Below are 24,066 nucleotides of genomic sequence, written 5' to 3' on the forward strand. Positions count from 1 at the left end.
CTGTAAGCACATACTGATAGCACCTGTAAGTATATATAGAGAGCATAGCACCTGTAAGTATATATAGGGAGCACCTGTAAGTACATATTAAAACCACCTTATTGAAAACAGTTGTAATGTACATATTGAAATCACCCTATTGAAAGCACCTGGAAACACTAGCATGTAGATATTGAAACCAATTAAATGAAAGGACCTTTAAGTTAAAATACATATTAGCATATTAAAACTACCTTATTGAATGCACATTTTATATTAATATTGAAATAAACTTAAAGATCATGTATGTTTTGTGATTGATATTGTTACTGTGTGTATACCACACTTGCAAAAAATTATATTTGTATATAATTATGTAAATAAATTTTTTTTCAAACATCGAAGAATATGTAAAATGTGTACTGCAAATATGTGTGCACATTATTTTTAATCAATAAATTATATGCATTCATTTCTTATTGGAAAATTTGACTTAGAATTTATAGAAAATAAATTTCTAATTACCTCCCTTTATTTACATGAAATGTTGAATTCGGTAATATCTTTATAAATAATGCTTATTGGAACTTACAATACTGACAGATCTTAATTTGAGCATCATATTTATGAAATAAAACCATGAAAAAAATGTGTTACAGGATCTTTAATGAAAGCACTAAAGTCTTGTTATTACATATTTTGAATATCTTAAATTAAGGATAGTGTTCCACATTATAAATAATACATATTGAAATCAAAGCACTGAATGTACTGATGGGGAGGCTATGAGAGAATGTTTCAGACTTATAGTTTTTTTTCTTTTTCCTTAAAATGTGCTACCAAAATAAAAAGATATGCACATTGCGCTATTTATCCTTACTGTTGTGTTCAACCATTCATATATATGGTTAATGTGGTTGACTATTCATTTTGTTAATATTCCAGAACATTTCATTGAGGTCTGCATTCGGACTGTTAATCATTCAAATTTTGAAAAACCTAAACTGTCAATAATAAATGACATACCAGCAAGTATGACGACTGTTCATTATCAGATAGCAATAACATTTTACAACTGACGGTTCCTTATCAAAATATTCTAGGACTGTTCATCATAAATACTTTATGTCATTTTAATATTATTGAATGATAATAACAACTGCAAGTGATGCAACATTTTTATTGAACATAAAAATTATACACATTTAGATGTACCATAATTGAGATCAATAAGATACTGTCTTGTGATGAGTATTAATATTCATGCTATACGGACAGAAGGTTGTCTTCTCCAGAAGCAAATCTCGAATAAAACCACGTTTCAGAAAATTATTCCCATTTCATAACTGACGGCGTCGGATAATATTAAAGCTAAATATTTCTTGAAAAAATACATATCTGCAAAGCTTATTCAAAACTGAATCAACCTAAGTGAAAATTGATCAGGAAGTTATATCTTCTTTTTTACCGCCAACACTCAACCAACTTATGGTAGTTCAATCGATAGATTCTACGTGTATTTTTAAACCTCACTAGCTTGAAATATATACTGCGGAAAATCTGTTGTTAACAGGGTGTGCGGTTATTACGTAGGGTTTTCCCTGTCGACCATTTCCCGCAAATAGATGAGAACATCGAAGCCGTCAGTGCTATGAATGGTGTTATAAATGGCGTGTTTGGAAGTTTTTGTTGAAACTTCTCCAAATCCCTCCAGAGGTGTGCACGTCGCGGAGAAGGCACACGGAAGGTCATAGTCAAGTCATCATAAGTACCAGAGGTGATTGGTTGACCTGTCGTGACTTACCCTGGAGGTTTGGCGCTAATAGATGCCGTTTTTGTTGTCGTCAGTCAGAAAGTTGATGCCTTGACGGTATTGTCGTCTCCTTTACCACCAAAGAACGAAGAATGGGCTTCCAGGAAGAATCTGCTTGAAAAAGACGTCCCAGATGCTATAATCTCGGACATATGGTTATTCCGGCGCCGAGTATAAATAAACTTAAAACACACACACTTTTGTTGAAAACAAAACAAAAAAAACAACAACACATTTTCTGTAGTAATTTTTCAAGTGTTGTAAAATGAATAAGAAATTCCTCTTATGCCGCCGGGTTTTTTTGGGTTTTTTTTTTGTTTGTTTTTTAATTAAAGCTTCTTATTCTTTAATATTTTTTATGTATCTCATAATCTGTATTGAAAATTTGAATTTTATTACACATGGACTATCAAATTATGATGTATGCCCTAGAATTGAATAAACTTTCTAATTACACAATACGGGGTCATACTGATCTTTGCGTCTTTCTCTGAAATAATTATTTCCTTGTTAAAACATATTTGACCACATATTTCTGTCAATTAACTGTTCACTTTACTTCCGATTTTTGTTGTACGGAAACACATGTTTCTATTTGTGTTTTCTAATCAATTCGAATCTATAATCAGTTTAATGGGATCACCACCGGGTAAACGACTACTAGGTACTTTGGTCATGTTTTTTACCCCAAATATTTGAATGTTTCTATTGGGATTAAAATGAGCATAGTTAACTAAACAACTGGTTGTATAAATCCCTGACCTGTCTAATTCTAATTATGAGATTAGTGAATATATAAGACTTTCACTACAAAATATTCCTAAACAAAAGAGCACATGTTTAAATTTATTCCTATACAAATAAAAGATCGGAGTAGGGATCTGTCAATTGCCAGACATATTTTTAAAAGATACTTTTATGTTAAAAGTTTGATTAATGAATTATGTAAGATGAAAATATAAGTATTGCTTTTTTTATTTTCCTAATGTAAAATGTAATATTGTGCTGGAATTTTGTCGGAGGGTCCTTAGGGGTTTTGTAGTTAAATAGTTTTTTTTCGGCGATAATGGTTCAAGAATATAATGTTTTCAAACTATATGTTCATCACCATCAGTGAATTTTTAGTTAAATGTATGCAAAATATTTACTAACAGCTATATGATATAGCGGTTTATGACCGTTTTCCGCGTACAGCCTCCTGGGGTGTACTAATAAGTTAGTTTTCCTTAGTTATCACGCAAGCATGATCCATGTCTCTGATGTAAGCGACAGCTTACAATTATTTGTCTTTAAAAAATATTAAGGACTATTAATGGTTTATAACAACAAAAGAACATGCATGATATTGAGAATACGGTGTTGCAACGTTCTAGTTAATGACCCGTCATAAACAGTTGGTCGCTGCGTAGTAATTGGAAAATTGTTATCAAAAATAATAAAGAATATTTGCCACAAAATTAAAGCATTTACTTATAAATTTTCATTTATGCTTTTTGTTAAAAAAATATTGATAAAGTTATTATTTTGAAGGGTTTTCATACCAGAACTATTTATTACAGACGTACGTATGCATAAACCTGATTACCGCGGCAGTATGACGTCACGGAGTAGTGATTTAAACAAAAATCAAGAATTTTTCAGAGAATTATTATCTTTACAAATTTCAGATATGAAATTAAAGAATGAAAATATTTTCATATTGTAAATGTCTGTGATGAGTGATGAGTCAGCTTAGAAAATATCAAGGTACTATTTTTTGACCTGATTACCGCGGCAGTAAGATTTGACGGATGGTTATTAACATTGGGTCGGCATAGCCTCCCCAATAAAACAAGCAATTATCATAGTATTGCAAGCAATCCATAAGTCCCCTACCGGTTAGAACCCCATCAACATTCTGAAGGGCCATTGGCCATTCACTAATGTTTCAATTTTTCTCTATTTTAAGTAAATTTGTTGGAAAAGTTCTTTAAAAGTGATCACAGGAAACAGTTTTTATGCACAGACAGACGTACTGAAGGACACTCTAAAGTTAATATTTGAAACATCCCTGTTACCAAAATATAACATTTTTAAAAGCAAAATTCTTAAAGAGGAGATAACTCTTGAATTAAAGATGCAATTTCATAAAAAATTTCAGCTCTCTTTGACTAATCACAAATATTTTTATATTTGCCATGTTTTAAGCCTATTTGTTGCCAAGGCAACCAATATTTTTTCAAAATAGGAAGAACAGATAAGACATGCATAATCTCAAGACTGCCATCTACCCATATGTCAAGTTTCATAAAAATATTTCCAGTACTTTTTGAGTTATCACTGGATTCAGTTTATGTGTAAAATTTGCCATATTTTCAGTCTATGTGTTGCCATAGCAACCAGAATTTTCAACATAGGAAGAAAAGAAAAAGATGTTCATAATCTCCAGACTGCCATCTACCCATATTTCAAGTTTCATAAAAATATTTCTATTACTTTTTGCGTTAACACTGGATCCAGTTTATGTGTAAAATTTGCCATATTTTCAGTCTATTTGTTGCCATAGCAACCAGAATTTTCCGGTCCTACTAAACACTGCTAAGGACTGCTAAGGACCGCTAAGGACTGCTAAGGAGCCACAAAGGACTACTAAAGAGGCACAAAGGACCTTAAAATACCTCCTAGGCCATTCTTATATTACATGGTATTATTTTTAGTGAAAAAAAAATTATAATTTTAAGAAAAAATATGATTTTGGTGAAAATTTTATGAGTTGTCGGACCGCTAAGGACTGCTCAGATACACAAAAGACTGCTAGGGAGGCACAAAGGACCTTAAAATACCCCCTAGGGCATTCTTATAAGACAAGGTAGTATGTTTAGTGACAAAAAATGTATAATTTTAAGGAAAAATATCATTTTAGTGATAAAATTTATGTTTTTAAAGAGTTGTCGGACCGCTAAGGACTGCTCAGGTGCACTAACAACTGCTAGGGAGGCACAAAGGACCTTCAAATCCCTCCTAGAACATTCTTATAATATATGGTAGTAAGTTAATAGACAAAAATGTATTATTGTAAGAAAAAAATATAATTTTGGTGATAGAATTTATGCTTTCGATGAGTTGCCGGATCGCTATGGACTGCTCAGGTGCGAAAAGGACTGCTAGGGACCTTAAAATATTTCCTAAGTAGGCACAAAGGACCTTAAAATACCTGTGAGGGCATTCTTATAATACATGGTAGTATGTTTAGTGATAAAAAATGTATAATTTTAAGGAAAAATATCATTATAGTGATAAAATTCATGTTTTCGAAGAGTTGCGGACCGCTAAGGAGTGCTCAGGTGCACTAACAACTGCTAGGGAGGCACAAAGGACCTTCAAATCCCTCCTAGAACATTATTATAATATATGATAGTAAGTTAATAGACAAAAATGTATTATTGTAAGAAAAAAATATAATTTTGGTGATAGAATTTATGTTTTTGATGAGTTGCAGGACCGCTTAGGACTGCTAGGGAAGTACAAAGAATCTTAAAATACCTCCTAGGGGCACAAAGGACTGCTAGGGAGGCACAAAGGACATTTAAATACCTCCTAGGGCATTCTTATAATATATGGTAGTATGTTTAGTGAGAAAAAATGTATAATTTTAAAAAAAATATAATTTTGGTGATAGAATTTATGCTTTCAATGAGTTGCCGGACCGCTAAGGACTGCTCAGGTGCACTAACAACTGCTAGGGAGGCACAAAGGACCTTAAATTACTTCCTAAGGCATTTTTATATTATATTGTAGTAAGTTAATAGATAAAAAATGTATTTTTTAAAGAAAAAATATAATTTTGGTGAGACTAAGAATTTATGTTTTTGATGAATTGGAGGACCGCTAAGGACTGCTAGGGAGGTACAAAGAATCTTAAAATACCTCCTAGGGGCACAAAGGACTGCTAGGGAGGCACAAAGGACATTTAAATATCTCCTAGGGCATTCTTATAATATATGGTAGTATGTTTAGTGAGAAAAAATGTATTATTTTAAGAAAAAATATAATTTTGGTGATAGAATTTATGTTTTCGATGAGTTGCCAGACCGCTAAAGACTGCTCAGGTTCACAAAATACTATAAGCGAGGCCCAAAGGACCTTAAAATCACTCCTAGAACATTCTTATAATATATGGTAGTATGCTTAGTGACAAAAAATGTATTATTTTTATTTTAAGAAAAAATTTAATTTTCGTGATAGAATTTATGTTTTTGATGAGTTGCTGGACTGCTAAGGAGAGCTCAGGTGCGCAAAGGACTGCTAGGGAGGCACAAAGGACCTTAAATTACTTCCTAGGGCATTTTTATATTATATTGTAGTAAGTTAATAGATAAAAAATGTATTATTTTAAGGAAAAATATAATTTTGTTGATAGAATTTATGTTTTCGATGAATTGCAGGACTGCTAAGGACTGCTAGGGAGGTACAAAGAATCTTAAAATACCTCCTAGGGGCACAAAGGACTGCTAGGGAGACACAAAGGACCTTAAATTACTTCCTAGGGCATTCTTATATTATATGGTAGTATGTTTAGTGAGAAAAAAGGTATAATTTTAAGAAAAAAAATAATTGTGGTGATAGATTTTATGTTTTCGATGAGTTGCCAGACCGCTAAGGACTGCTCATGTGCGCAAAGAACTGCTGGGGAGGCACAAAGGACCTTAAATTACTTCCTAGGGCATTCTTATATTATATGGTAGTATGTTTAGTGAGAAAAAAGGTATAATTTTAAGAAAAAAAATAATTGTGGTGATAGATTTTATGTTTTCGATGAGTTGCCAGACCGCTAAGGACTGCTCTTGTGCGCAAAGAACTGCTGGGGAGGCACAAAAGGACCTTAAATTACTTCCTAGGGCATTCTTATATTATATGGTAGTATGTTTAGTGAGAAAAAAGGTATAATTTTAAGAAAAAAAATAATTGTGGTGATAGATTTTATGTTTTCGATGAGTTGCCAGACCGCTAAGGACTGCTCATGTGCGCAAAGAACTGCTAGGGAGGCACAAAGGACCTTAAATTACTTCCTAGGGCATTCTTATAATATATGGTAGTATGTTTAGTGAGAAAAAAGGTATAATGTTAAGAAAAAATATAATTGTGGTGATAGAATTTATGTTTTCGATGAGTTGCTGGACCGCTAAGGACTGCTCAGGTGCGCAAAGAACTGCTAGGGAGGCACAAAGGACCTTAAATTACTTCCTAGGGCATTCTTATAATATATGGTAGTATGTTTAGTGAGAAAAAAGGTATAATTTTAAGAAAAAAAATAATTGTGGTGATAGATTTTATGTTTTCGATGAGTTGCCAGACCGCTAAGGACTGCTCATGTGCGCAAAGAACTGCTGGGGAGGCACAAAGGACCTTAAATTACTTCCTAGGGCATTCTTATAATATATGGTAGTATGTTTAGTGAGAAAAAATGTATAATTTGAAGAAAAAATATAATTGTGGTGATAGATTTTATGTTTTCGATGAGTTGCCAGACCGCTAAGGACTGCTCATGTGCGCAAAGAACTGCTAGGGAGGCACAAAGGACCTTAAATTACTTCCTAGGGCATTCTTATAATATATGGTAGTATGTTTAGTGAGAAAAAAGGTATAATTTTAAGAAAAAATATAATTGTGGTGATAGAATTTATGTTTTCGATGAGTTGCCAGACCGTTAAGGACTGCTCATGTGCGCAAAGAACTGCTAGGGAGGCACAAAGGACCTTTAGTTACTTCCTAGGGCATTATTATAATATATTGTAGTAGGTTTATAGATAACAAGAGCTGTCCGTAAGACAGCGCAATCGACTTTTTTATTGCTTGCCAATAAAAAAAGTTTTTGCAGTAAAAGGCAATACAAGAATCTCTGTATTTTTAAAGTGAACAATGGCCATGAGCATTAAGATATTTAGTGAAGAATTATTTTACTGAATTGTGTGATACCCTTGAATATTACAGCAATGTTTATATGACATAATTTATGGTAAAGTGAACAAGTGGATAGGAATGAATTTTTTTAGATTTTTTAAGTTTTTTAGTGCTTGCCTATAATACAAAACATTGACAGTTAAGGGCCATAATTCAAATAAAATCTTTGACAGAATTACCATCTCCTGGACATGTTTGGGAATCATGATTGTAAACAAGTATTCCAACTTTCAAATTAATATCTCAAACAGTTCAGTCAAAAAGTGGACTGGTACTAAAAACTTAACCAAGATTCTAAGTCGATAAAAGGCCTTAATTTTTAAAACAAATCCTTGACAGAGTTACCTTCTCTTGCGTACAGATGGGGGTAATGATGTGAAATAGCATTAAAAGTTTCAAAGCAATATCTCAAAGGGTTAAGGCAATAAGTGGATTTTACCCATATTCAATGTATTTTCTAAGTCAAAAAGGGGCATAATTCTGTCAAAAACCTTGACAGAGTTATGTCCTCTTGTCTGTTGATGAAGGTCGTGATGGTAAACAAGTATGGTCAGTTTCAAAGCAATACCTCCAATGGTTTTGAAATAAAGTGAGGTGGTACAAAAAACTTAACCAAGCTCAATACACTTTCTAAGTCAAAAAAGGGCCATAATTCTGTCAAAAACCTTGACAGAGTTATGTACTCTTGTCTGTAGATGGAGGTTATGATGGTGAACAAGTATGGTAAGTTTCAAAGCCATACTTGTAATACTTCTGAAATAAAGTGGGGTGGTACGAAAAACTTAACCAAGGTGTGACGCCGACGCCGACGCCGGGGCGAGTAGGATAGCTCCCCTTTTCATAGAAAAGTCGAGCTAAAAAATGTAATATTTTAAGATAAAAAATTATTTTGGTGATAGAATTTATGTTTTCGATGAATTAGAGGACCGCTAAGGGGCACAAATGACTGCTAGGGAGGCACAAAAGACCTTAAATTAATAATTATTAGAGTATAGTAATTCTATTTAATTTTGTTTAGTGATCTTTCTATTTTTATGTATTTTGGTGTTGATTATTATGTTTTGGATGAGTAACAGGACTGCATAGGATGTGAAAATTGACTAGGTCTTTAAGTAAATGCTCTTATGTTAAGTGGTAGGATACATATATAGAGGATATTGAATGAGTGTAGTTTAATACTAAATTTATTGAAAGAGTTGAATAAAATCATATTATGCGAGCTGTGGCGAGCATAATACTGTTTTATTCAATGAGTTCAATATTAATTTAGAATTGAATCTACACAAATATAATATTCTATTTATCACATATACAAAATAAGAACAGTGAACTGTTAAAATGAGTAATTCTACAATGACGCGCCCATAGTGTAACGCTATGTTTATATATATAGCGCAAATGACGTCCTGTCAAAGTGTTATTACACTAGTGTAATATCGTTTTTATTAAATGGCTTTATTACTCTCCTGCGCCGGGGTTTCTGTGATAAAAATATATATATAAATTTTTTTTTTTTAAGGAACTGAAGTGGACAGATGTAACAGAAATGAGCAAATGATTCTTTTTACAAAAACACTAAACTTATCTTGTTCTTATGTTGTATGATATGGAAGTAGTTAGCTTTGCAACTGTACATAGAAATATTTCACACTAAAATTAAATAGAATAATCATAACAGAATGATAAATCTTATCAGGCTATATATTCACAGAAAACTATTAAAGTAGGATATATAGAATGTTGAAGTGACATTGTGGTTAAAATTAATCAATGGTTAAAACATAGATTCTTTAAGATCATTCTTTTTACTTCAATAAAAAACAAATCATCTATCCCAGCCCCTCATAAAACAGTGGGATAAGGATCCTAACTATATACATACATGTACAGATGGGGCTGGCACATTATTGGAAGTTAACAAGCTGTATATTGGGAGCTGTGTATTGTATATTGGGATGTGTGATATATTACAAACCAGTGGGGGTGCCAATATAGGGTGGTATACTTCAAAACAGTGGGAGGGACTTTCTGTTAGAGAATGCCTATTAAGTAGGCTGTAGATCAATAAAGTCTAAGGATCTATTGAACATCATTTTTTTATTGGCCAAATATATAGTCAATGAAAAAAAACAACCCAAAAAACAAATATATTTCACCACCCTGAATAAAGTATTTGTCTCCATATTCCAGCACATTGTCATATCACTTGACCAATATAATTATTATAAGAAATGGAAGAAGATCATAAGAAAAAGGATTTTAATATATGGTTATGACCCCAGTAATGAAAAAGTGATAATAATTAAAATTTGTTTGTAAACAAAGTCCTAAACAAATATTTTGACTCTATAAATTTTAATGAATGATCAGCTGTCCATTTATACTGAAACATTAACATAGAGAACTATCAATACTGGGAAATAATGAACTTATAACACTGAATCATAATAACATCTTCATATAATAATGTTACTGACATTTCACATAAATAAAAATAAAATTTCATCAATTGGTAGTAATAAATTACAACAATTTAAAAGCAGATCTGTAAATTTTTTAATGAAAATTTTTATTTGTTGGTATTTACTATTTTAGTAAATAGAAATTCAAGCTTATGACAACTTATAATTTACTTCAGCCTGTATAATATCTATTAAAAACATAAATCTGATTATATCACTGTATATTGTTTTGTAAATATATATAGAAAGTTACTGTCTGTATGATAATTTTCTTTAACACAATGGTAATACATTATCTGGAAATAAAGAATATTCCTTTCATTATCAATGTTCTTATTTAATTCAGAACAGTTCATTCAAATGTCTATGCAACTTTTCATTTTGAAATACAAAAAGAAAGGAACTCCTTGATCAAGGAGCTTGATTCTAAGTATTTTTGCTGAAAGAGCAAGGTTCACTAAGCACCAAAAATGGCCCCATCTTAGATATTTATAAAAACCTAAAGATGTATAGTACAATGTGTTACATTTTTAAAATAGACATTTATTAGGCATTTCTGGTTACTATGACGACATAATGACGTCATAATTAGAGCACCTGCTTAATTCAATTAAATCACAAATTTGACGACAATTTTCATACAAGACTAATAAATTTGTGTGTTTGACTGAATTAAACTCATAAAGATAGCAATATATTTCTTATATATTGTAAACAAAATTATAGTTTAGTTAAAATTAGACTAGTGTGTCACAAAACTAATATAAAAGATAAATTGGGCTCGTTTCGGATATTCCAAATTCGGATATTTAGAAATAAAAATGTGCATGCATATTATTTTTCGCCTAACTAAATGTATTTATTTTTACTTTTATAAATACTGTAAGTTTGTTCATTTTTTAATAATAAATGTCTAATTTGCTTGTTATATTCATCTACTTCTTACATTACGCTTAAAATAAGGGTGTATAGAATCAATCGCAATTTTAACGGCCTTTTTAGTCAGTCTTTAGACAAGGACGTTGAACATAATAATAATAATAATAATAATAATAATAATAATTATAATTATTATTATTATTATTATTATAACACAAAACAGATAGGTATTTCTGTAAATCTTAACTAAACTTACACTGAGTAACTATATACATGTAAGCAAAGCAAATATAATGTAAATACTAGGAGTTGTTGACTTATTCCAATGTATAGTGTAAAAGTCCGCCTAAATTAAGTAAATTTATAGATATAAAAGTACGTTAGAATTTTTTTGTCAAGTAAAAATAATGTTTGACTGTATGCTCTTTCGGAGTATACGTAATATTTGATACTGAACTGCAAATTCGATACTATTTTCTTTTATGAATTATGATACAGCCAAATCCAGAAAACGATTTGTGTTATTTATAATTATGGAAATCAGACATTTTTATTACAATTGTAATGTAATGATCCATGACGATATGAGAACTGAGAAAAAACAAGAGCTGTCACAGAACGTGACAAATGCCCCTGAAGGATTCTAGTTCTAAACCAACTATTACATGTTAAGTGTGGTGGTAAAAATTGACAAAGTTTGAACCCCAGCAGTGAACTATAAGTTATACAAAGACACTTAGGTCTTGTTCACAACACTTTGTCCATCTATAGTGACTTTATATTTTTAAATAAAAATTGAAACTTTCATGTATATACGGAAGTTACAGAGCGGACACAACAACCACCATTTATATGTATATAACATAAATATTGAAAAAGTTTAAACCCCAGCAGTGACCTTAAACTAAGGCGTAGGAACACGGGTCTTAAGGGCAACACATCATACATTTATGATAATTTCATATTTGAAATAAAAAATATAATCCTTTCATGCATATTATTTTCAGAGCAGACACGACCATCTCTGCCTATATGTATATTAATTTCAAAATTAACAAAGTTTGAACCCCCACAATTACCTGGACCGAAGTCATAGAAACCAGTCTTGTTCGCGACACACCATACATCTATGGTTATTTCATATATGAAAGAAAAATTAAAATCCTTTCATGCATACTGAATCAGAGCGGACATGACCACCACTGTCTATATGTATAAAGCCTAAATGACTGACGGAATGACAGACTGACAGACGGACGGTTCGATTTTAATATGCCATCCTTCGAGGGCATAAAACATTTATTTATAGTATTCATAATTTATGTCACATAAAACAACTCTAAGTAATGATTTGGTTTATATCATTCCAATATGCCCTTACATCTACATAATGAGTGTAAATTAAACACTTAACATAAGGAAGCCTACAATCAAAAATTTAATTTAGCATTGTCTCTTTTACTGTTACTTTTAACGATTCTCTTTCACACTGTATTGAATGGCTATCAATTTCAAAATACCGCTACATGATCAGCAAGATTATCAGCCCATCTTCTCACTCCTGACTGAGTCTCACAACTTCTCATGGTGTCCATATGCGAGATACCATGTAACGGTGGAAACATCGGAACACATTCAAACTACGTGTGCACCAGCCATAAGAAAGGCAGTAATACACATCAATGCTGTCATTCGTGTAGATAATCCAATTCATGTAGTTATTGCTGCTTACATGTATGCTCTGCAATTTCGTGCACAAAATAAAAGGATCCTTTTGAATTGTGAAAAAGGACAAGTCAAGTCTTTCTGTCTATTTATTCTTGGAAACAGCTAGAGCTTAATAACATGCTTTTTTCTCATCCTGGGAAAGTGTACTGAAGACAATTCGTCCGTTGACTCCTAACATACTTCCTGCTTTGGCAATTTCTTGTAAATATTTTTTAATGAGAATAATACTAAATTAATAAGATTTGAAACTTCTTGTTGAATTTTTAAGCAATTAAATGTCTAACAAATCTTTAATACCTTAATAACTATGAAATAGCACTGATGCTTAAAATCTGAAGGAATAAATACATTAATGAAATAACATATTATTTACTGAAAAAGCACTATCTATTTTATTAATTATTAAAAAAAAAAAAAAAAAAAGAATTCATGATCAAGGTTTTGAACTCAATTCTCCTGGGTGAGAGGCTCCCATGCTACCACTGAGCTAATGCCACATTCCGGGATGCTATGACATCATTTAACAAGTAGTTTTACATATACATCAATGCAGACGATGTTATAAAGTTTAAATACTCTATATACAGTATCTTTAAATTGTTTTGAGACTTGCGATAATTTTATTTTCACAAAGTAAATTGAATTCTTCTTATCTACCTTTTAAAAAGACATAAAAACCTCTTAATCACTGTGTGTAAAACGACCACAGTTGTTTGTTGTTGTTGTTGTTGTTTTTGTGAGGGCGAAAGAACCGGACCCAGATCAAGTATTCAGCAATAAAATAGCTTGAACAGCATAAATTCTTTCAATGAATCAATAAAATTACATAACAACACCTTGCTCATTCTAAGAATGAAATATTTAAGGCATAAGTAGAATTTCAGCATTTATTTATAAGCGTTTACATATAATTCTTTTAACCTGCCAGAGTTTTGTTTACAACTGTTACAGTGGAAACCGTCTAACTCGTACCAAAACATAATCGTACTTATTTTAGTGAAAAGTGCCTTTAATTTACTAGAAATGATTTTCCTGCAAACATTTATTGAAATATATGTTATGAATCATATTTCAACAACTTAGAATACAAATTAATCATGTTGAGTGCAATATACATGCTCCATGATTTGCATTTACTGAAATTAATGCCAGAAAATGACGTTTAGATATTAGATAAAAATCTTATTTTGGAATAGAGCACAGGCAAGCCCCAACTTTATATTGATATAGTTGAAGCCTTTGATACATTACAACACAATGGTGTAATGATTTTGTTGGGGCTGGACTGTGCTGATACTTTAATTTTCGTTTAAAACACCAAAAATACGTGAATTTTCCTAATTTTGCTTGAAATAGGGGTATTTCCATAGAAAATAAATCATACTAAATGTAAACATATGTCTATAAACTCATAACTGTTTAACAGTTTAAGGGTTGAACTTATAAATAAAACCTAAAAACAAGAACTTTTCATCAAATTATTTTTTGCCAAAATCTTGGGCAAAAATCCATGGTTAGTGAACCTAGCTCTTTGTTCTATTTGTTTACATTAATTGAACATTATGTACTATTTAAAGCAAATAAAGCTATTATCATTATATTAAAACCAAAATCCCAGGGACTATGAGATCTGAACATCTAGTGTAACATTTCCCCCAAAAATGTAACAAACGCCTCCCTGCGGCGTGTAATTTCTGGGTTTTCTAACAAAAAATGATTAGAAAGTCATAGAATTTTTGATGTTTTTTTTAGGAAATGTGTTTGCATATTTGATTTAAGAATGATTTGGTGTTTGTATCTTGTTTTAAGATTGACAATTTGCAGAATATTCATCCAAATAGTTATCCTTTCTGTGATATTAAAATAACTTTATTATTTGACATAGATAGTCCATTTACTGTGCAGAAGGGACAATTTGTTCAGCCAATATACACATTTTCAACATACATGTATATGAAAAAATGCGATCGATTCATAATGATATGTGTTTGTATATATATTCTTTTTATATGTGCTTGTACATTTATATGTAAAGTCAAGATCTGTGTTCATGTATATAGATGTTTTGATATGTGTTTAAGACTGGCTTTATTATTGATATGTGCTTAAACATTAATATGTATACCTGCATTATTGTCAGGGTATGTCTTTGTATATAGTAGTTATGGTATTTTAAGGTCCTTTGTGCCTCCTTAGGAAATATTTTAAGGTCCCTAGCAGTCCTTTCGCACCTGAGCAGTCCTTAGCGGTCCTGCAACTCATCGAAAGCATAAATTCTATCACCAAAATTATATTTTTTTCTTACAATAATACATTTTTGTCTATTAACTTACTACCATATATTATAAGAATGTTCTAGGAGGGATTTGAAGGTCCTTTGTGCCTCCCTAGCAGTTGTTAGTGCACCTGAGCAGTCCTTAGCGGTCCGACAACTCTTCAAAAACATGAATTTTATCACTATAATGATATTTTTCCTTAAAATTATACATTTTTTATCACTAAACATACTACCATGTATTATAAGAATGCCCTTACAGGTATTTTAAGGTCCTTTGTGCCTCCTTAGGAAATATTTTAAGGTCCCTAGCAGTCCTTTTCGCACCTGAGCAGTCCTTAGCGGTCCTGCAACTCATCGAAAGCATAAATTCTATCACCAAAATTATATTTTTTTCTTACAATAATACATTTTTGTCTATTAACTTACTACCATATATTATAAGAATGTTCTAGGAGGGATTTGAAGGTCCTTTGTGCCTCCCTAGCAGTTGTTAGTGCACCTGAGCAGTCCTTAGCGGTCCGACAACTCTTCAAAAACATGAATTTTATCACTATAATGATATTTTTCCTTAAAATTATACATTTTTTATCACTAAACATACTACCATGTATTATAAGAATGCCCTTACAGGTATTTTAAGGTCCTTTGTGCCTCCTTAGGAAATATTTTAAGGTCCCTAGCAGTCCTTTTCGCACCTGAGCAGTCCTTAGCGGTCCTGCAACTCATCGAAAGCATAAATTCTATCACCAAAATTATATTTTTTTCTTACAATAATACATTTTTGTCTATTAACTTACTACTATATATTATAAGAATGTTCTAGGAGGGATTTGAAGGTCCTTTGTGCCTCCCTAGCAGTTGTTAGTGCACCTTAGCAGTCCTTAGCGGTCCGACAACTCTTAAAAATATGAATTTTATCACTAAAATGATATTTTTCCTTAAAATTATACATTTTTTGTCACTAAACATACTACCATGAATTATAAGAATGCCCCAACAGTTATTTTAAGGTCCTTTGTGCCTCCCTAGGAAATATTTATAGGTCTTTGTGCCTGCCTAGCAGTCCTTTTCGCACCTGAGCAGTCCTAAGCGGTCCGGCAACTCATCGAAAGCATAAATTCTATCACCAAAATTATATTTTTCGTACAATAATACATTTTTGTCTATTAGCTTACTACCATATATTATAAGAATGTTCTAGGAGGGATTTGAAGGTCCTTTGTGCCTCCCTAGCAGTTGTTAGTGCACCTGAGCAGTCCTTAGCGGTCTGACAACTCTTCAAAAACATAAATTTTATCACTAAAATGATATTTTTCCTTAAAATTATACATTTTTTGTCACTAAACATACTACCTTGTCTTATAAGAATGCCCTAGGAGGTATTTTAAGGTCCTTTGTGCCTCCCTAGCAGTCTTTTGTGTATCTGAGCAGTGCTTAGCGGTCCGACAACTCATAAAATTTTCACCAAAATCATATTTTTTCTTAAAATTATAAATTTTTTTTCACTAAAAATAATACCATGTAATATAAGAATGGCCTAGGAGGTATTTTAAGGTCCTTTGTGCCTCTTTAGTAGTCCTTTGTGGCTCCTTAGCAGTCCTTAGCGGTCCTTAGCAGTCCTTAGCAGTGTTTAGTAGGACCCAGAATTTTCAACATAGGAAGAAAAGAAAAAGATTTCAAAATAGGAAGAACAGATAAGACATGCATAATCTCAAGACTGCCATCTACCCATATGTCAAGTTTCATAAAAATATTTCCAGTACTTTTTGAGTTATCACTGGATTCAGTTTATGTGTAAAATTTGCCATATTTTCAGTCCATGTGTTGCCATAGCAACCAGAATTTTCAACATAGGAAGAAAAGAAAAAGATGTTCATAATCTCCAGACTGCCATCTACCCATATTTCAAGTTTCATAAAAATATTTCTATTACTTTTTGCGTTAACACTGGATCCAGTTTATGTGTAAAATTTGCCATATTTTCAGTCTATTTGTTGCCATAGCAACCAGAATTTTCAACATAGGAAGAAAAGAAAAAGACGTGCATAATCTCCAGACTGCCATCTACCCATATTTCAAGTTTCATAAAATATTTCCAGTACTTTTTGCGTTATCACTGGATCCAGTTTATGTGTAAAATTTGCCATATTTTCAGCCTATTTGTTGCCATAGCAACCAGAATTTTCAACATAGGAAGAAAAGAAAAAGACGTGCATAATCTCCATACTGCCATCTATCCATATATCAAGTTTCATAAAAATATTTTCAGTACTTTTCAAGTTATCGCAGGATCCAGTTTTGTGGACGGACGGACTGACGGACGGACAGACAGACAGACAGACAGACAGACGGACAGACAGACAGACGGACGGAGGGTAAACCTAAAGTCCCCTCCGGTAAACCGGTAGGGGACTAATAATGCATAATCTTCTATTCTCATTGGCCATTTATGTATGATTTTAACCATACCACTACTGCTCATGGCTTAACATTTGGATGAAGTAAGAAACAAGGTAGAAATTAAGATATTGTTACAACTGAACTTACTGGTGTTCAACATAATTCACTAAAACAGTATGTTTCAAATTCAACATTTTATAAATATAATTAATAAGTAAATTCTTTAATCTTTGTGTCAATATAAGCAGTAAAACAAATCATCTTACTTGAGCATCTCTAAGTATAGCAGGAATTCCGGTGTCTTCAATGTATCCTTGTCCACCAAAACTCTCTAGTCCTTCAGTACCCACTTGTAATGCCTTCAAATAACAATATTACAGAAAAATATTAACTCTGAAACACAAAAACTATTTGTACTTCATTATCAGTACGCTTACTGATTTTAACATTCATCTTCAAACTTCAAAGCAGAATTTCCATTTTCTGTAACTGCAAAATCATAACCATGTCTTACAATACAGCTTTAACATAACCATGTCTTACAATACAGATTTACCACAAAGAGCCACTATAATGGACTTGGGGGTCAGTCAGTCAGTAATTTTCTGTTGTTCTATAGATGACGATGGCCCAATATTATTATGTAATGAAATAAAGTCTATAATTGTTCTTGTCAATTTTGTTACTGTAAGGTGGCCATTTAGTCACTATAAATCCCTTGAAAAAACCACAGCTCTAAGGTTTGTGACAACAATGCTGCTGGAAGCCAAAACAACTGTCTCAAAACACATTTTAGGCTCTCAAAACTTAGAAAACACTCTTTTTTGTATAACTGTGATAAAACCGAAAATGACTTGACTCAAATTCAAAACAATAAGGGAGTACCTTACCACATGTACCAAATTACTAGAACTTAGCAGTTAACAGTATAGAACCAGGTAAGAGTGCATAATTTGTTTAGGACAGAAACCTGCTATAGAATCAATGAAATTACCGCAATTTTCTCACTACATACCTGTTTTCCACTATACAGTTTAGACAGTGGTACAAGCAATCTCAATAAATTCTTCTCATCATCTGTTGCTATACCAACATCCTCCCTACCCAGCAACCTCATGTTTTCTAAACAAAGTATTACAGCTCCCCTGCTTTCAATCTACAACAAAAACATAAACTTATATACTTGATGCATACTTTCTTTTTTAATGAAAATGTTCAAACTTATAACTCATGCTATTTGAGAAAAATTGCCCTTAGTTTACACTAATATACAGTGAGGGATATAAAGCAAGTGATATATACAGTAAGTGATATACAGTGAGTAATATATACAGTGAGTGATATACAGTGAGTGATATACAGTGAGTGATATATACAGTGAGTGATATATACATAGAGTATAACACAGTAAGTGATATGTACAGTCTGTGATATACAGTGAGTGATACATTCAGTGAGTGATACATTCAGTGAGTGATATATACAGTGAGTGATATATACAGTGAAAGATATACAGTGAGTGATATATATATAGTAAGTGATAAACAATGTAAAAGAATTATATTCTGTTAGTGATATACAGTGAGTGATTTGGACTATATCTCACTCTTCCAATGCAGTATTTCATTTAGTTACATGAAATAAGATTATTTTATTATAAAATTCCATAATTACCTCCATCCTAGCCAGTGTCTGTATATGTAGGGGATAGTTTTTCAACTTGTTACCGAAGGCTGACCTTCTGGTGCTGTAGTCTCTAGATAAATTCACCATTCTATACAAATAAAATAAATAATTATATTATACTCATATTTCTTTTTGTTTAGGTTTTACGTGGCACAAACACATTATAGGTTTACATGGCACAAATACATTATAGGTCATATGGGACTTTTCAGCTTTACTAATGGAGGAAGGCCTCAGGTGCCCTTCTGTAAATTATATCAGACACAAAATGGCACCTGAGTAGGACCACTGACGTTCGGTAAGCTAGCTGGATAGCTTTCTCACATATAGAACCTGACGACGCTTACACAACTATAACCTACAATGGTGAGAGGCAAATGGTTTGAAGTCAACACCATTTACCACTCTGCCCCAGACGCCCCTGTCATAACAAAGGATCAATTTGAAAACATATGAATTATCAGAAAGTATCTGATATGCTCCCATAGGATTTTATTTCTGTAAAATACCCATGACACATTCATGGATTTTTGGACAGTGACCTACAATTATTTAACAAAATTTGCGACAAATTTTCTGCTGTGACTGAGAAATGATGTGAGACCTAAAACCTTAATGAAGTATAATGCCAATGTTGAAAACAATGTTTGATAGCTTCCCTTGGTCTTTGAAATTTATGATAGGTTTATGTGTTAAAGATAACATATAATGTAACCCATGAATTTAGACTAAAAATTATGTAACACCTTAGAAAAAACATAAGGTTGAGTTTAAATATTCTGTCTATAGTAAAAATCTTACAACCTAGAAAATTCAGACAGTCTGATTTTAATAGATAATTAAGGTGGAAAAGATAGTAAATCAAGAATGTGTGTGCTAAATAATGTGTTTTATGTTAAATATATTAAAAAAAACAAATTAGGCCAAAAAAAAGAGATATTGATAGTATCCAGACATAATTACAAATGAAAAATCTAAATCCAGACCTATGTTTATTTCCAGGTCTGAATCCAACTAAATGATTTATTATCATATATGAGACAAGACACAATAAATTTACATATCTGAATCCAGACACAATGATCATTTTCATATATGAATCCACACACAAAAATAATATACATATCTAACCCAGACACAAACTAGAACTGTGTCCAAAGGACACGGATGCCCCCACTGTGCAGATGTGCTCGTAAACAAGAGCATGCATATCTGTATGTAAGATTTTTATGTGGAACTTTTTATTAAAATCTGCCATCCGGTTTAAGAGGAGTTGCGTTCACAAAATTTCTATATGGTATATAGTGAAAAAATCAACAAAGGGCCATAATTCTGTTAAATTTGGTCGCAGCAAAAATTCCTTCCTTTACTACCATCTACACATTAAGGTTGTTCATCCCTGGAAGTTTAAGCAAAATCTGCCATCCGGTTTAAGAGGAGTTGCGTTCACAAAATTTCTATATGGTATATAGTGAAAAAATCAACAAAGGGCCATAATTCTGTTAAATTTGGTCGCAGCAAAAATTCCTTCCTTAACTACCATCTACACATTAAGGTTGTTCATCCCTGGAAGTTTAAGCAAAATCTGCCATCCGGTTTAAGATGAGTTGTGTTCACAAGATTTCGGGACGTACGGACAGAGGTATGGACGGACGTTCTCACAGGACAGTAATTATGTGGCTACTCTATTGTTCTCTCTATTGTTCTTTTTAGCCACGCAAAAGAAAATAGCCACATAAAAGCATTACGGAATGAATGGCATCAAAGAGAAAGAACAGTTACCTATTGTCCCTCTAGCCACATAATTACTCTCCTGTGAGTGCGGACAGAAGGACGGACGTACAGACAGACAAGTGCAGCGAAGCAGAACATGCCTGCAATATGCATAACTCGGGTTGGTATTGATCACTCTCTGTAAAATTTCATTGAAATCCCAACAACAGTTTAATCTGTGAAAGCCAGGCAAGCTTTAAAGTGGACAGCCAGACAGATGGCTCCCAAAATTTATGCTTTATAATCTGGCACAAATCTTGATGTCATTCTTCACTGGAACCTTGATGGATTACCCATAGAATGTAATAAATTAAGAAAGGGAAAAAGGAAAAGCAGGATTATCATAGGTAGTGCAAGTGATATCCTTCAATAGGTTATACATCCTTTAAAATTGACCACTTTGTATGGTTTATTCACCCCCATTTTAACACATTTTTGGTCATATCTTCCCTGGTTAACTAATCAGTAATGACAAATGTCTCCAAAAATTGACCAACTACTGTCCCACAAGATTTCTATATCAGCAGTGAGAGACAAATGAGCCCTGTCAGAACAAAACCAACATAATGCGTTTGCGACCAGCATGGATCCAGACCTGCCTGCGCATCCGCGCAGTCTGATCAGGACACATGCTGTTCGCTTACCAACTCTATTACAAGTAGAGAAACTGATAGCGAACAGCATGGATCCTGATCAGACTGTGCGGATGCCCAGGCTGGTCTGGATCCATGCTGGTCGCAAACCTACTATGTTGGTTTTGTTGTGACGCGGCTCAAATGATCATTAGATTACTGGTAAATGTCAGGGATCAATAGTAACTGAGAAGTTCTGCCTAGCCAGGATTAAACCAGAGACCCTGGAGTATGAGACCTTGGATTACAAATTTAATACCCTCTCTATTAAGCTAAGCCAGTGGAAAAGTGAACATGATTTTTTTTCTATCATAAAATCAAAACAAAATCACTTTTTATACAATAGCTACTTTAAGTCACCATTTAAAACTACAAGTCAGTCTCTTATTTAATTCTAGAAGCAAGTCAAGCATAAGCGCCATGGAATATAAAAGCAATACTGGGTGAACATGAAGACATACCGCCGTAATGATCCAATGGCCATTATTGAAGTATGTATCCTACTTATTTTCAACATGTTAGTTATGACTGACACACCCCTCCCACTGTCTGACACCTATAGATAAAAGAAGGTTTGATTTATCTATGATAATGAAGTGAACAGAAGTATGTAATACCGTCTCATTGAGCTAGCCGCTGCTACAGAATTATGTATTCTGGTCAGTTTAAGCATGCTGCTAATGGCAGGAACCCCTCTACCTTCATCTGATACCTATATATAAAGGGACAATAAAAATGTATTCTAAATAGAAATGACAAAGAATGTTCCATTTTAAAGTGACATTATGCTCATAATTTCATTGTCAAATTGAACTGAATTAACTATATATATTTAAACAAGAGGGTCACGATGGCCCGGAAATTGCTCACCTGTATATAGGCTCCCAGGGCTGAGCCAATTTTAACCTAGGAGCTATTATTTTAACAAACAGACGGACACGGAGGCCGGACAAAAAGCGATCACAAAAGCTCACCATGTAACTTTGTGACAGGTGAGCTAAAAATTGACTGTTATAACGGTGATTGACAACGATTGATATTGAAAAATGTATAGGATAAAATGTTAATCTGCCTTAAATATGAAAAGACTGCCCCACACTTTTTATAAATTGAACATTACAAATAAATTCCTATGGATATATATGGAGAAATTTCCTTTGGCCATGTGAGTTATTTATCGTTCATGCAAAGTAAATTATAAAATTGAAAAGAATTCTGGCAAAATGTACACTTTTTTGAATTTCACCCGTTCACTCACTATATACCCTGGATTGGCATAAATGTCACTTTTACTGCAAAGTTATAACTATTTAGAAATGATTTTCTGCATGCATCATTTGCTCATAATATACATATTTCTTTTGCAAAGGTAATTTTCAAAATATAAAAATAAATTATACATTTAAAACTACAGGCACCAGATATATAGCTTTATACACTGTAATGTTAAGCATTTTAGTATTGAAATACCTAAAATAAGCAGCCAACAGTTTAAAATTTGGTCATATCTATGCAGGCGCCCTACAGTTATCCGTAACCTTAGTAAATGTGCTCCAAAAAGCTTAAGGCAAAAAGTGTCTTGTAACCTTAAAGCTGCATGCCTCCAGATCAGCAAATATATTTCAATAAAATCAAACTTGAGAAAAATGTACTAAGATTTTGAGCAAGGTAAAAAGATTGAAGATTCAAGTAAAAACTTAAATGTTTTGTGTGAGTAATGACTGCATGATTTTGCAGTTTCATCACCATATTTCTTCTGCATAATTAATGCAGTAAGGGCTATTGTTTGCATATTTTGTGTTCATTTTGGTAATTTATATGTAAATTTTAGTGCCGTTTGCAAAATGTAAACAACTTTCCTAGTTCACTTCACAATATTTTACTTTTAAATACATTTTTTTTTAATTTTGACAAAAATTAGCATGAATCTGGAAGCATGCTGCTTTAAGATTACTTGATATATATCAATGTTGTGATGAACTTATAAACTACATGTTTTATAATAGGAAATATTGAAGATTCTAACACATACTTTAAATGCTGTACATCCGTCTAGCAGTAACTCTGCTGTCGGCAGCTGCCTGGTTCCCAGCTTATTCTTCAACCTAACAATCTCTATATTATTTAGGGACCCATCTTCATTGTGAACCTCCATGTAAAATAGGGATAACCCTTTGGTTCCCTATATAAAAAAAAAAAATCCAAAATTGAAATATATATAACTGTACCTACAAAAAAAATGTGATATTTTTTTTCAAAATTTATTTTCCCTTCACATCAATCAGGAACTTACAAAGCTGAAATCAATTATTATTTCTATGACTCTCTTCATTGTTTGTTTTATATATTTCTCCACATGGAGCATTTCAATCAAAGATTGCAGTAGTAAACAAGTTAAAATTTCTAGGTTTCAAACATTAATCTACTCCATATTTTCTTAATTTACTGTGCTACAAAAACCAGCTACAAGAGTAACTCATAATGTTTTATCAAATG

At 32.4% G+C, this 24,066-nt stretch overlaps 1 protein-coding gene across 3 annotated transcripts in view; it reads right to left on the bottom strand.

Annotated features, from left to right (window-relative positions):
- Positions 1–24,066, bottom strand: part of LOC132714913 (acyl-CoA dehydrogenase family member 11-like) — a 33,661-nt gene that overhangs the window by 2,727 nt on the left and 6,868 nt on the right. Inside the window, exons 7-12 of one of the 3 annotated variants that reach the window (XM_060697839.1) lie at positions 23,603–23,752; positions 22,188–22,282; positions 19,154–19,253; positions 18,495–18,635; positions 17,746–17,838; positions 117–149 (exon numbers count right to left, since the gene is read on the bottom strand). In XM_060697839.1, coding sequence (XP_060553822.1) covers positions 132–149; positions 17,746–17,838; positions 18,495–18,635; positions 19,154–19,253; positions 22,188–22,282; positions 23,603–23,752 — 597 coding nt within the window. In that variant the 3' untranslated portion in view covers positions 117–131. Of the gene's footprint in view, positions 1–116; positions 150–17,745; positions 17,839–18,494; positions 18,636–19,153; positions 19,254–22,031; positions 22,127–22,187; positions 22,283–23,602; positions 23,753–24,066 lie in introns of those variants that run through there. The other 2 variants (XM_060697838.1, XM_060697836.1) reach the window with 2 other exon arrangements.

The sequence above is a fragment of the Ruditapes philippinarum genome, unplaced genomic scaffold, assembly GCF_026571515.1.
Source record: "Ruditapes philippinarum isolate M1 unplaced genomic scaffold, ASM2657151v2 ctg633_1_1_1_1, whole genome shotgun sequence".
Taxonomy (NCBI): domain Eukaryota; kingdom Metazoa; phylum Mollusca; class Bivalvia; order Venerida; family Veneridae; genus Ruditapes; species Ruditapes philippinarum.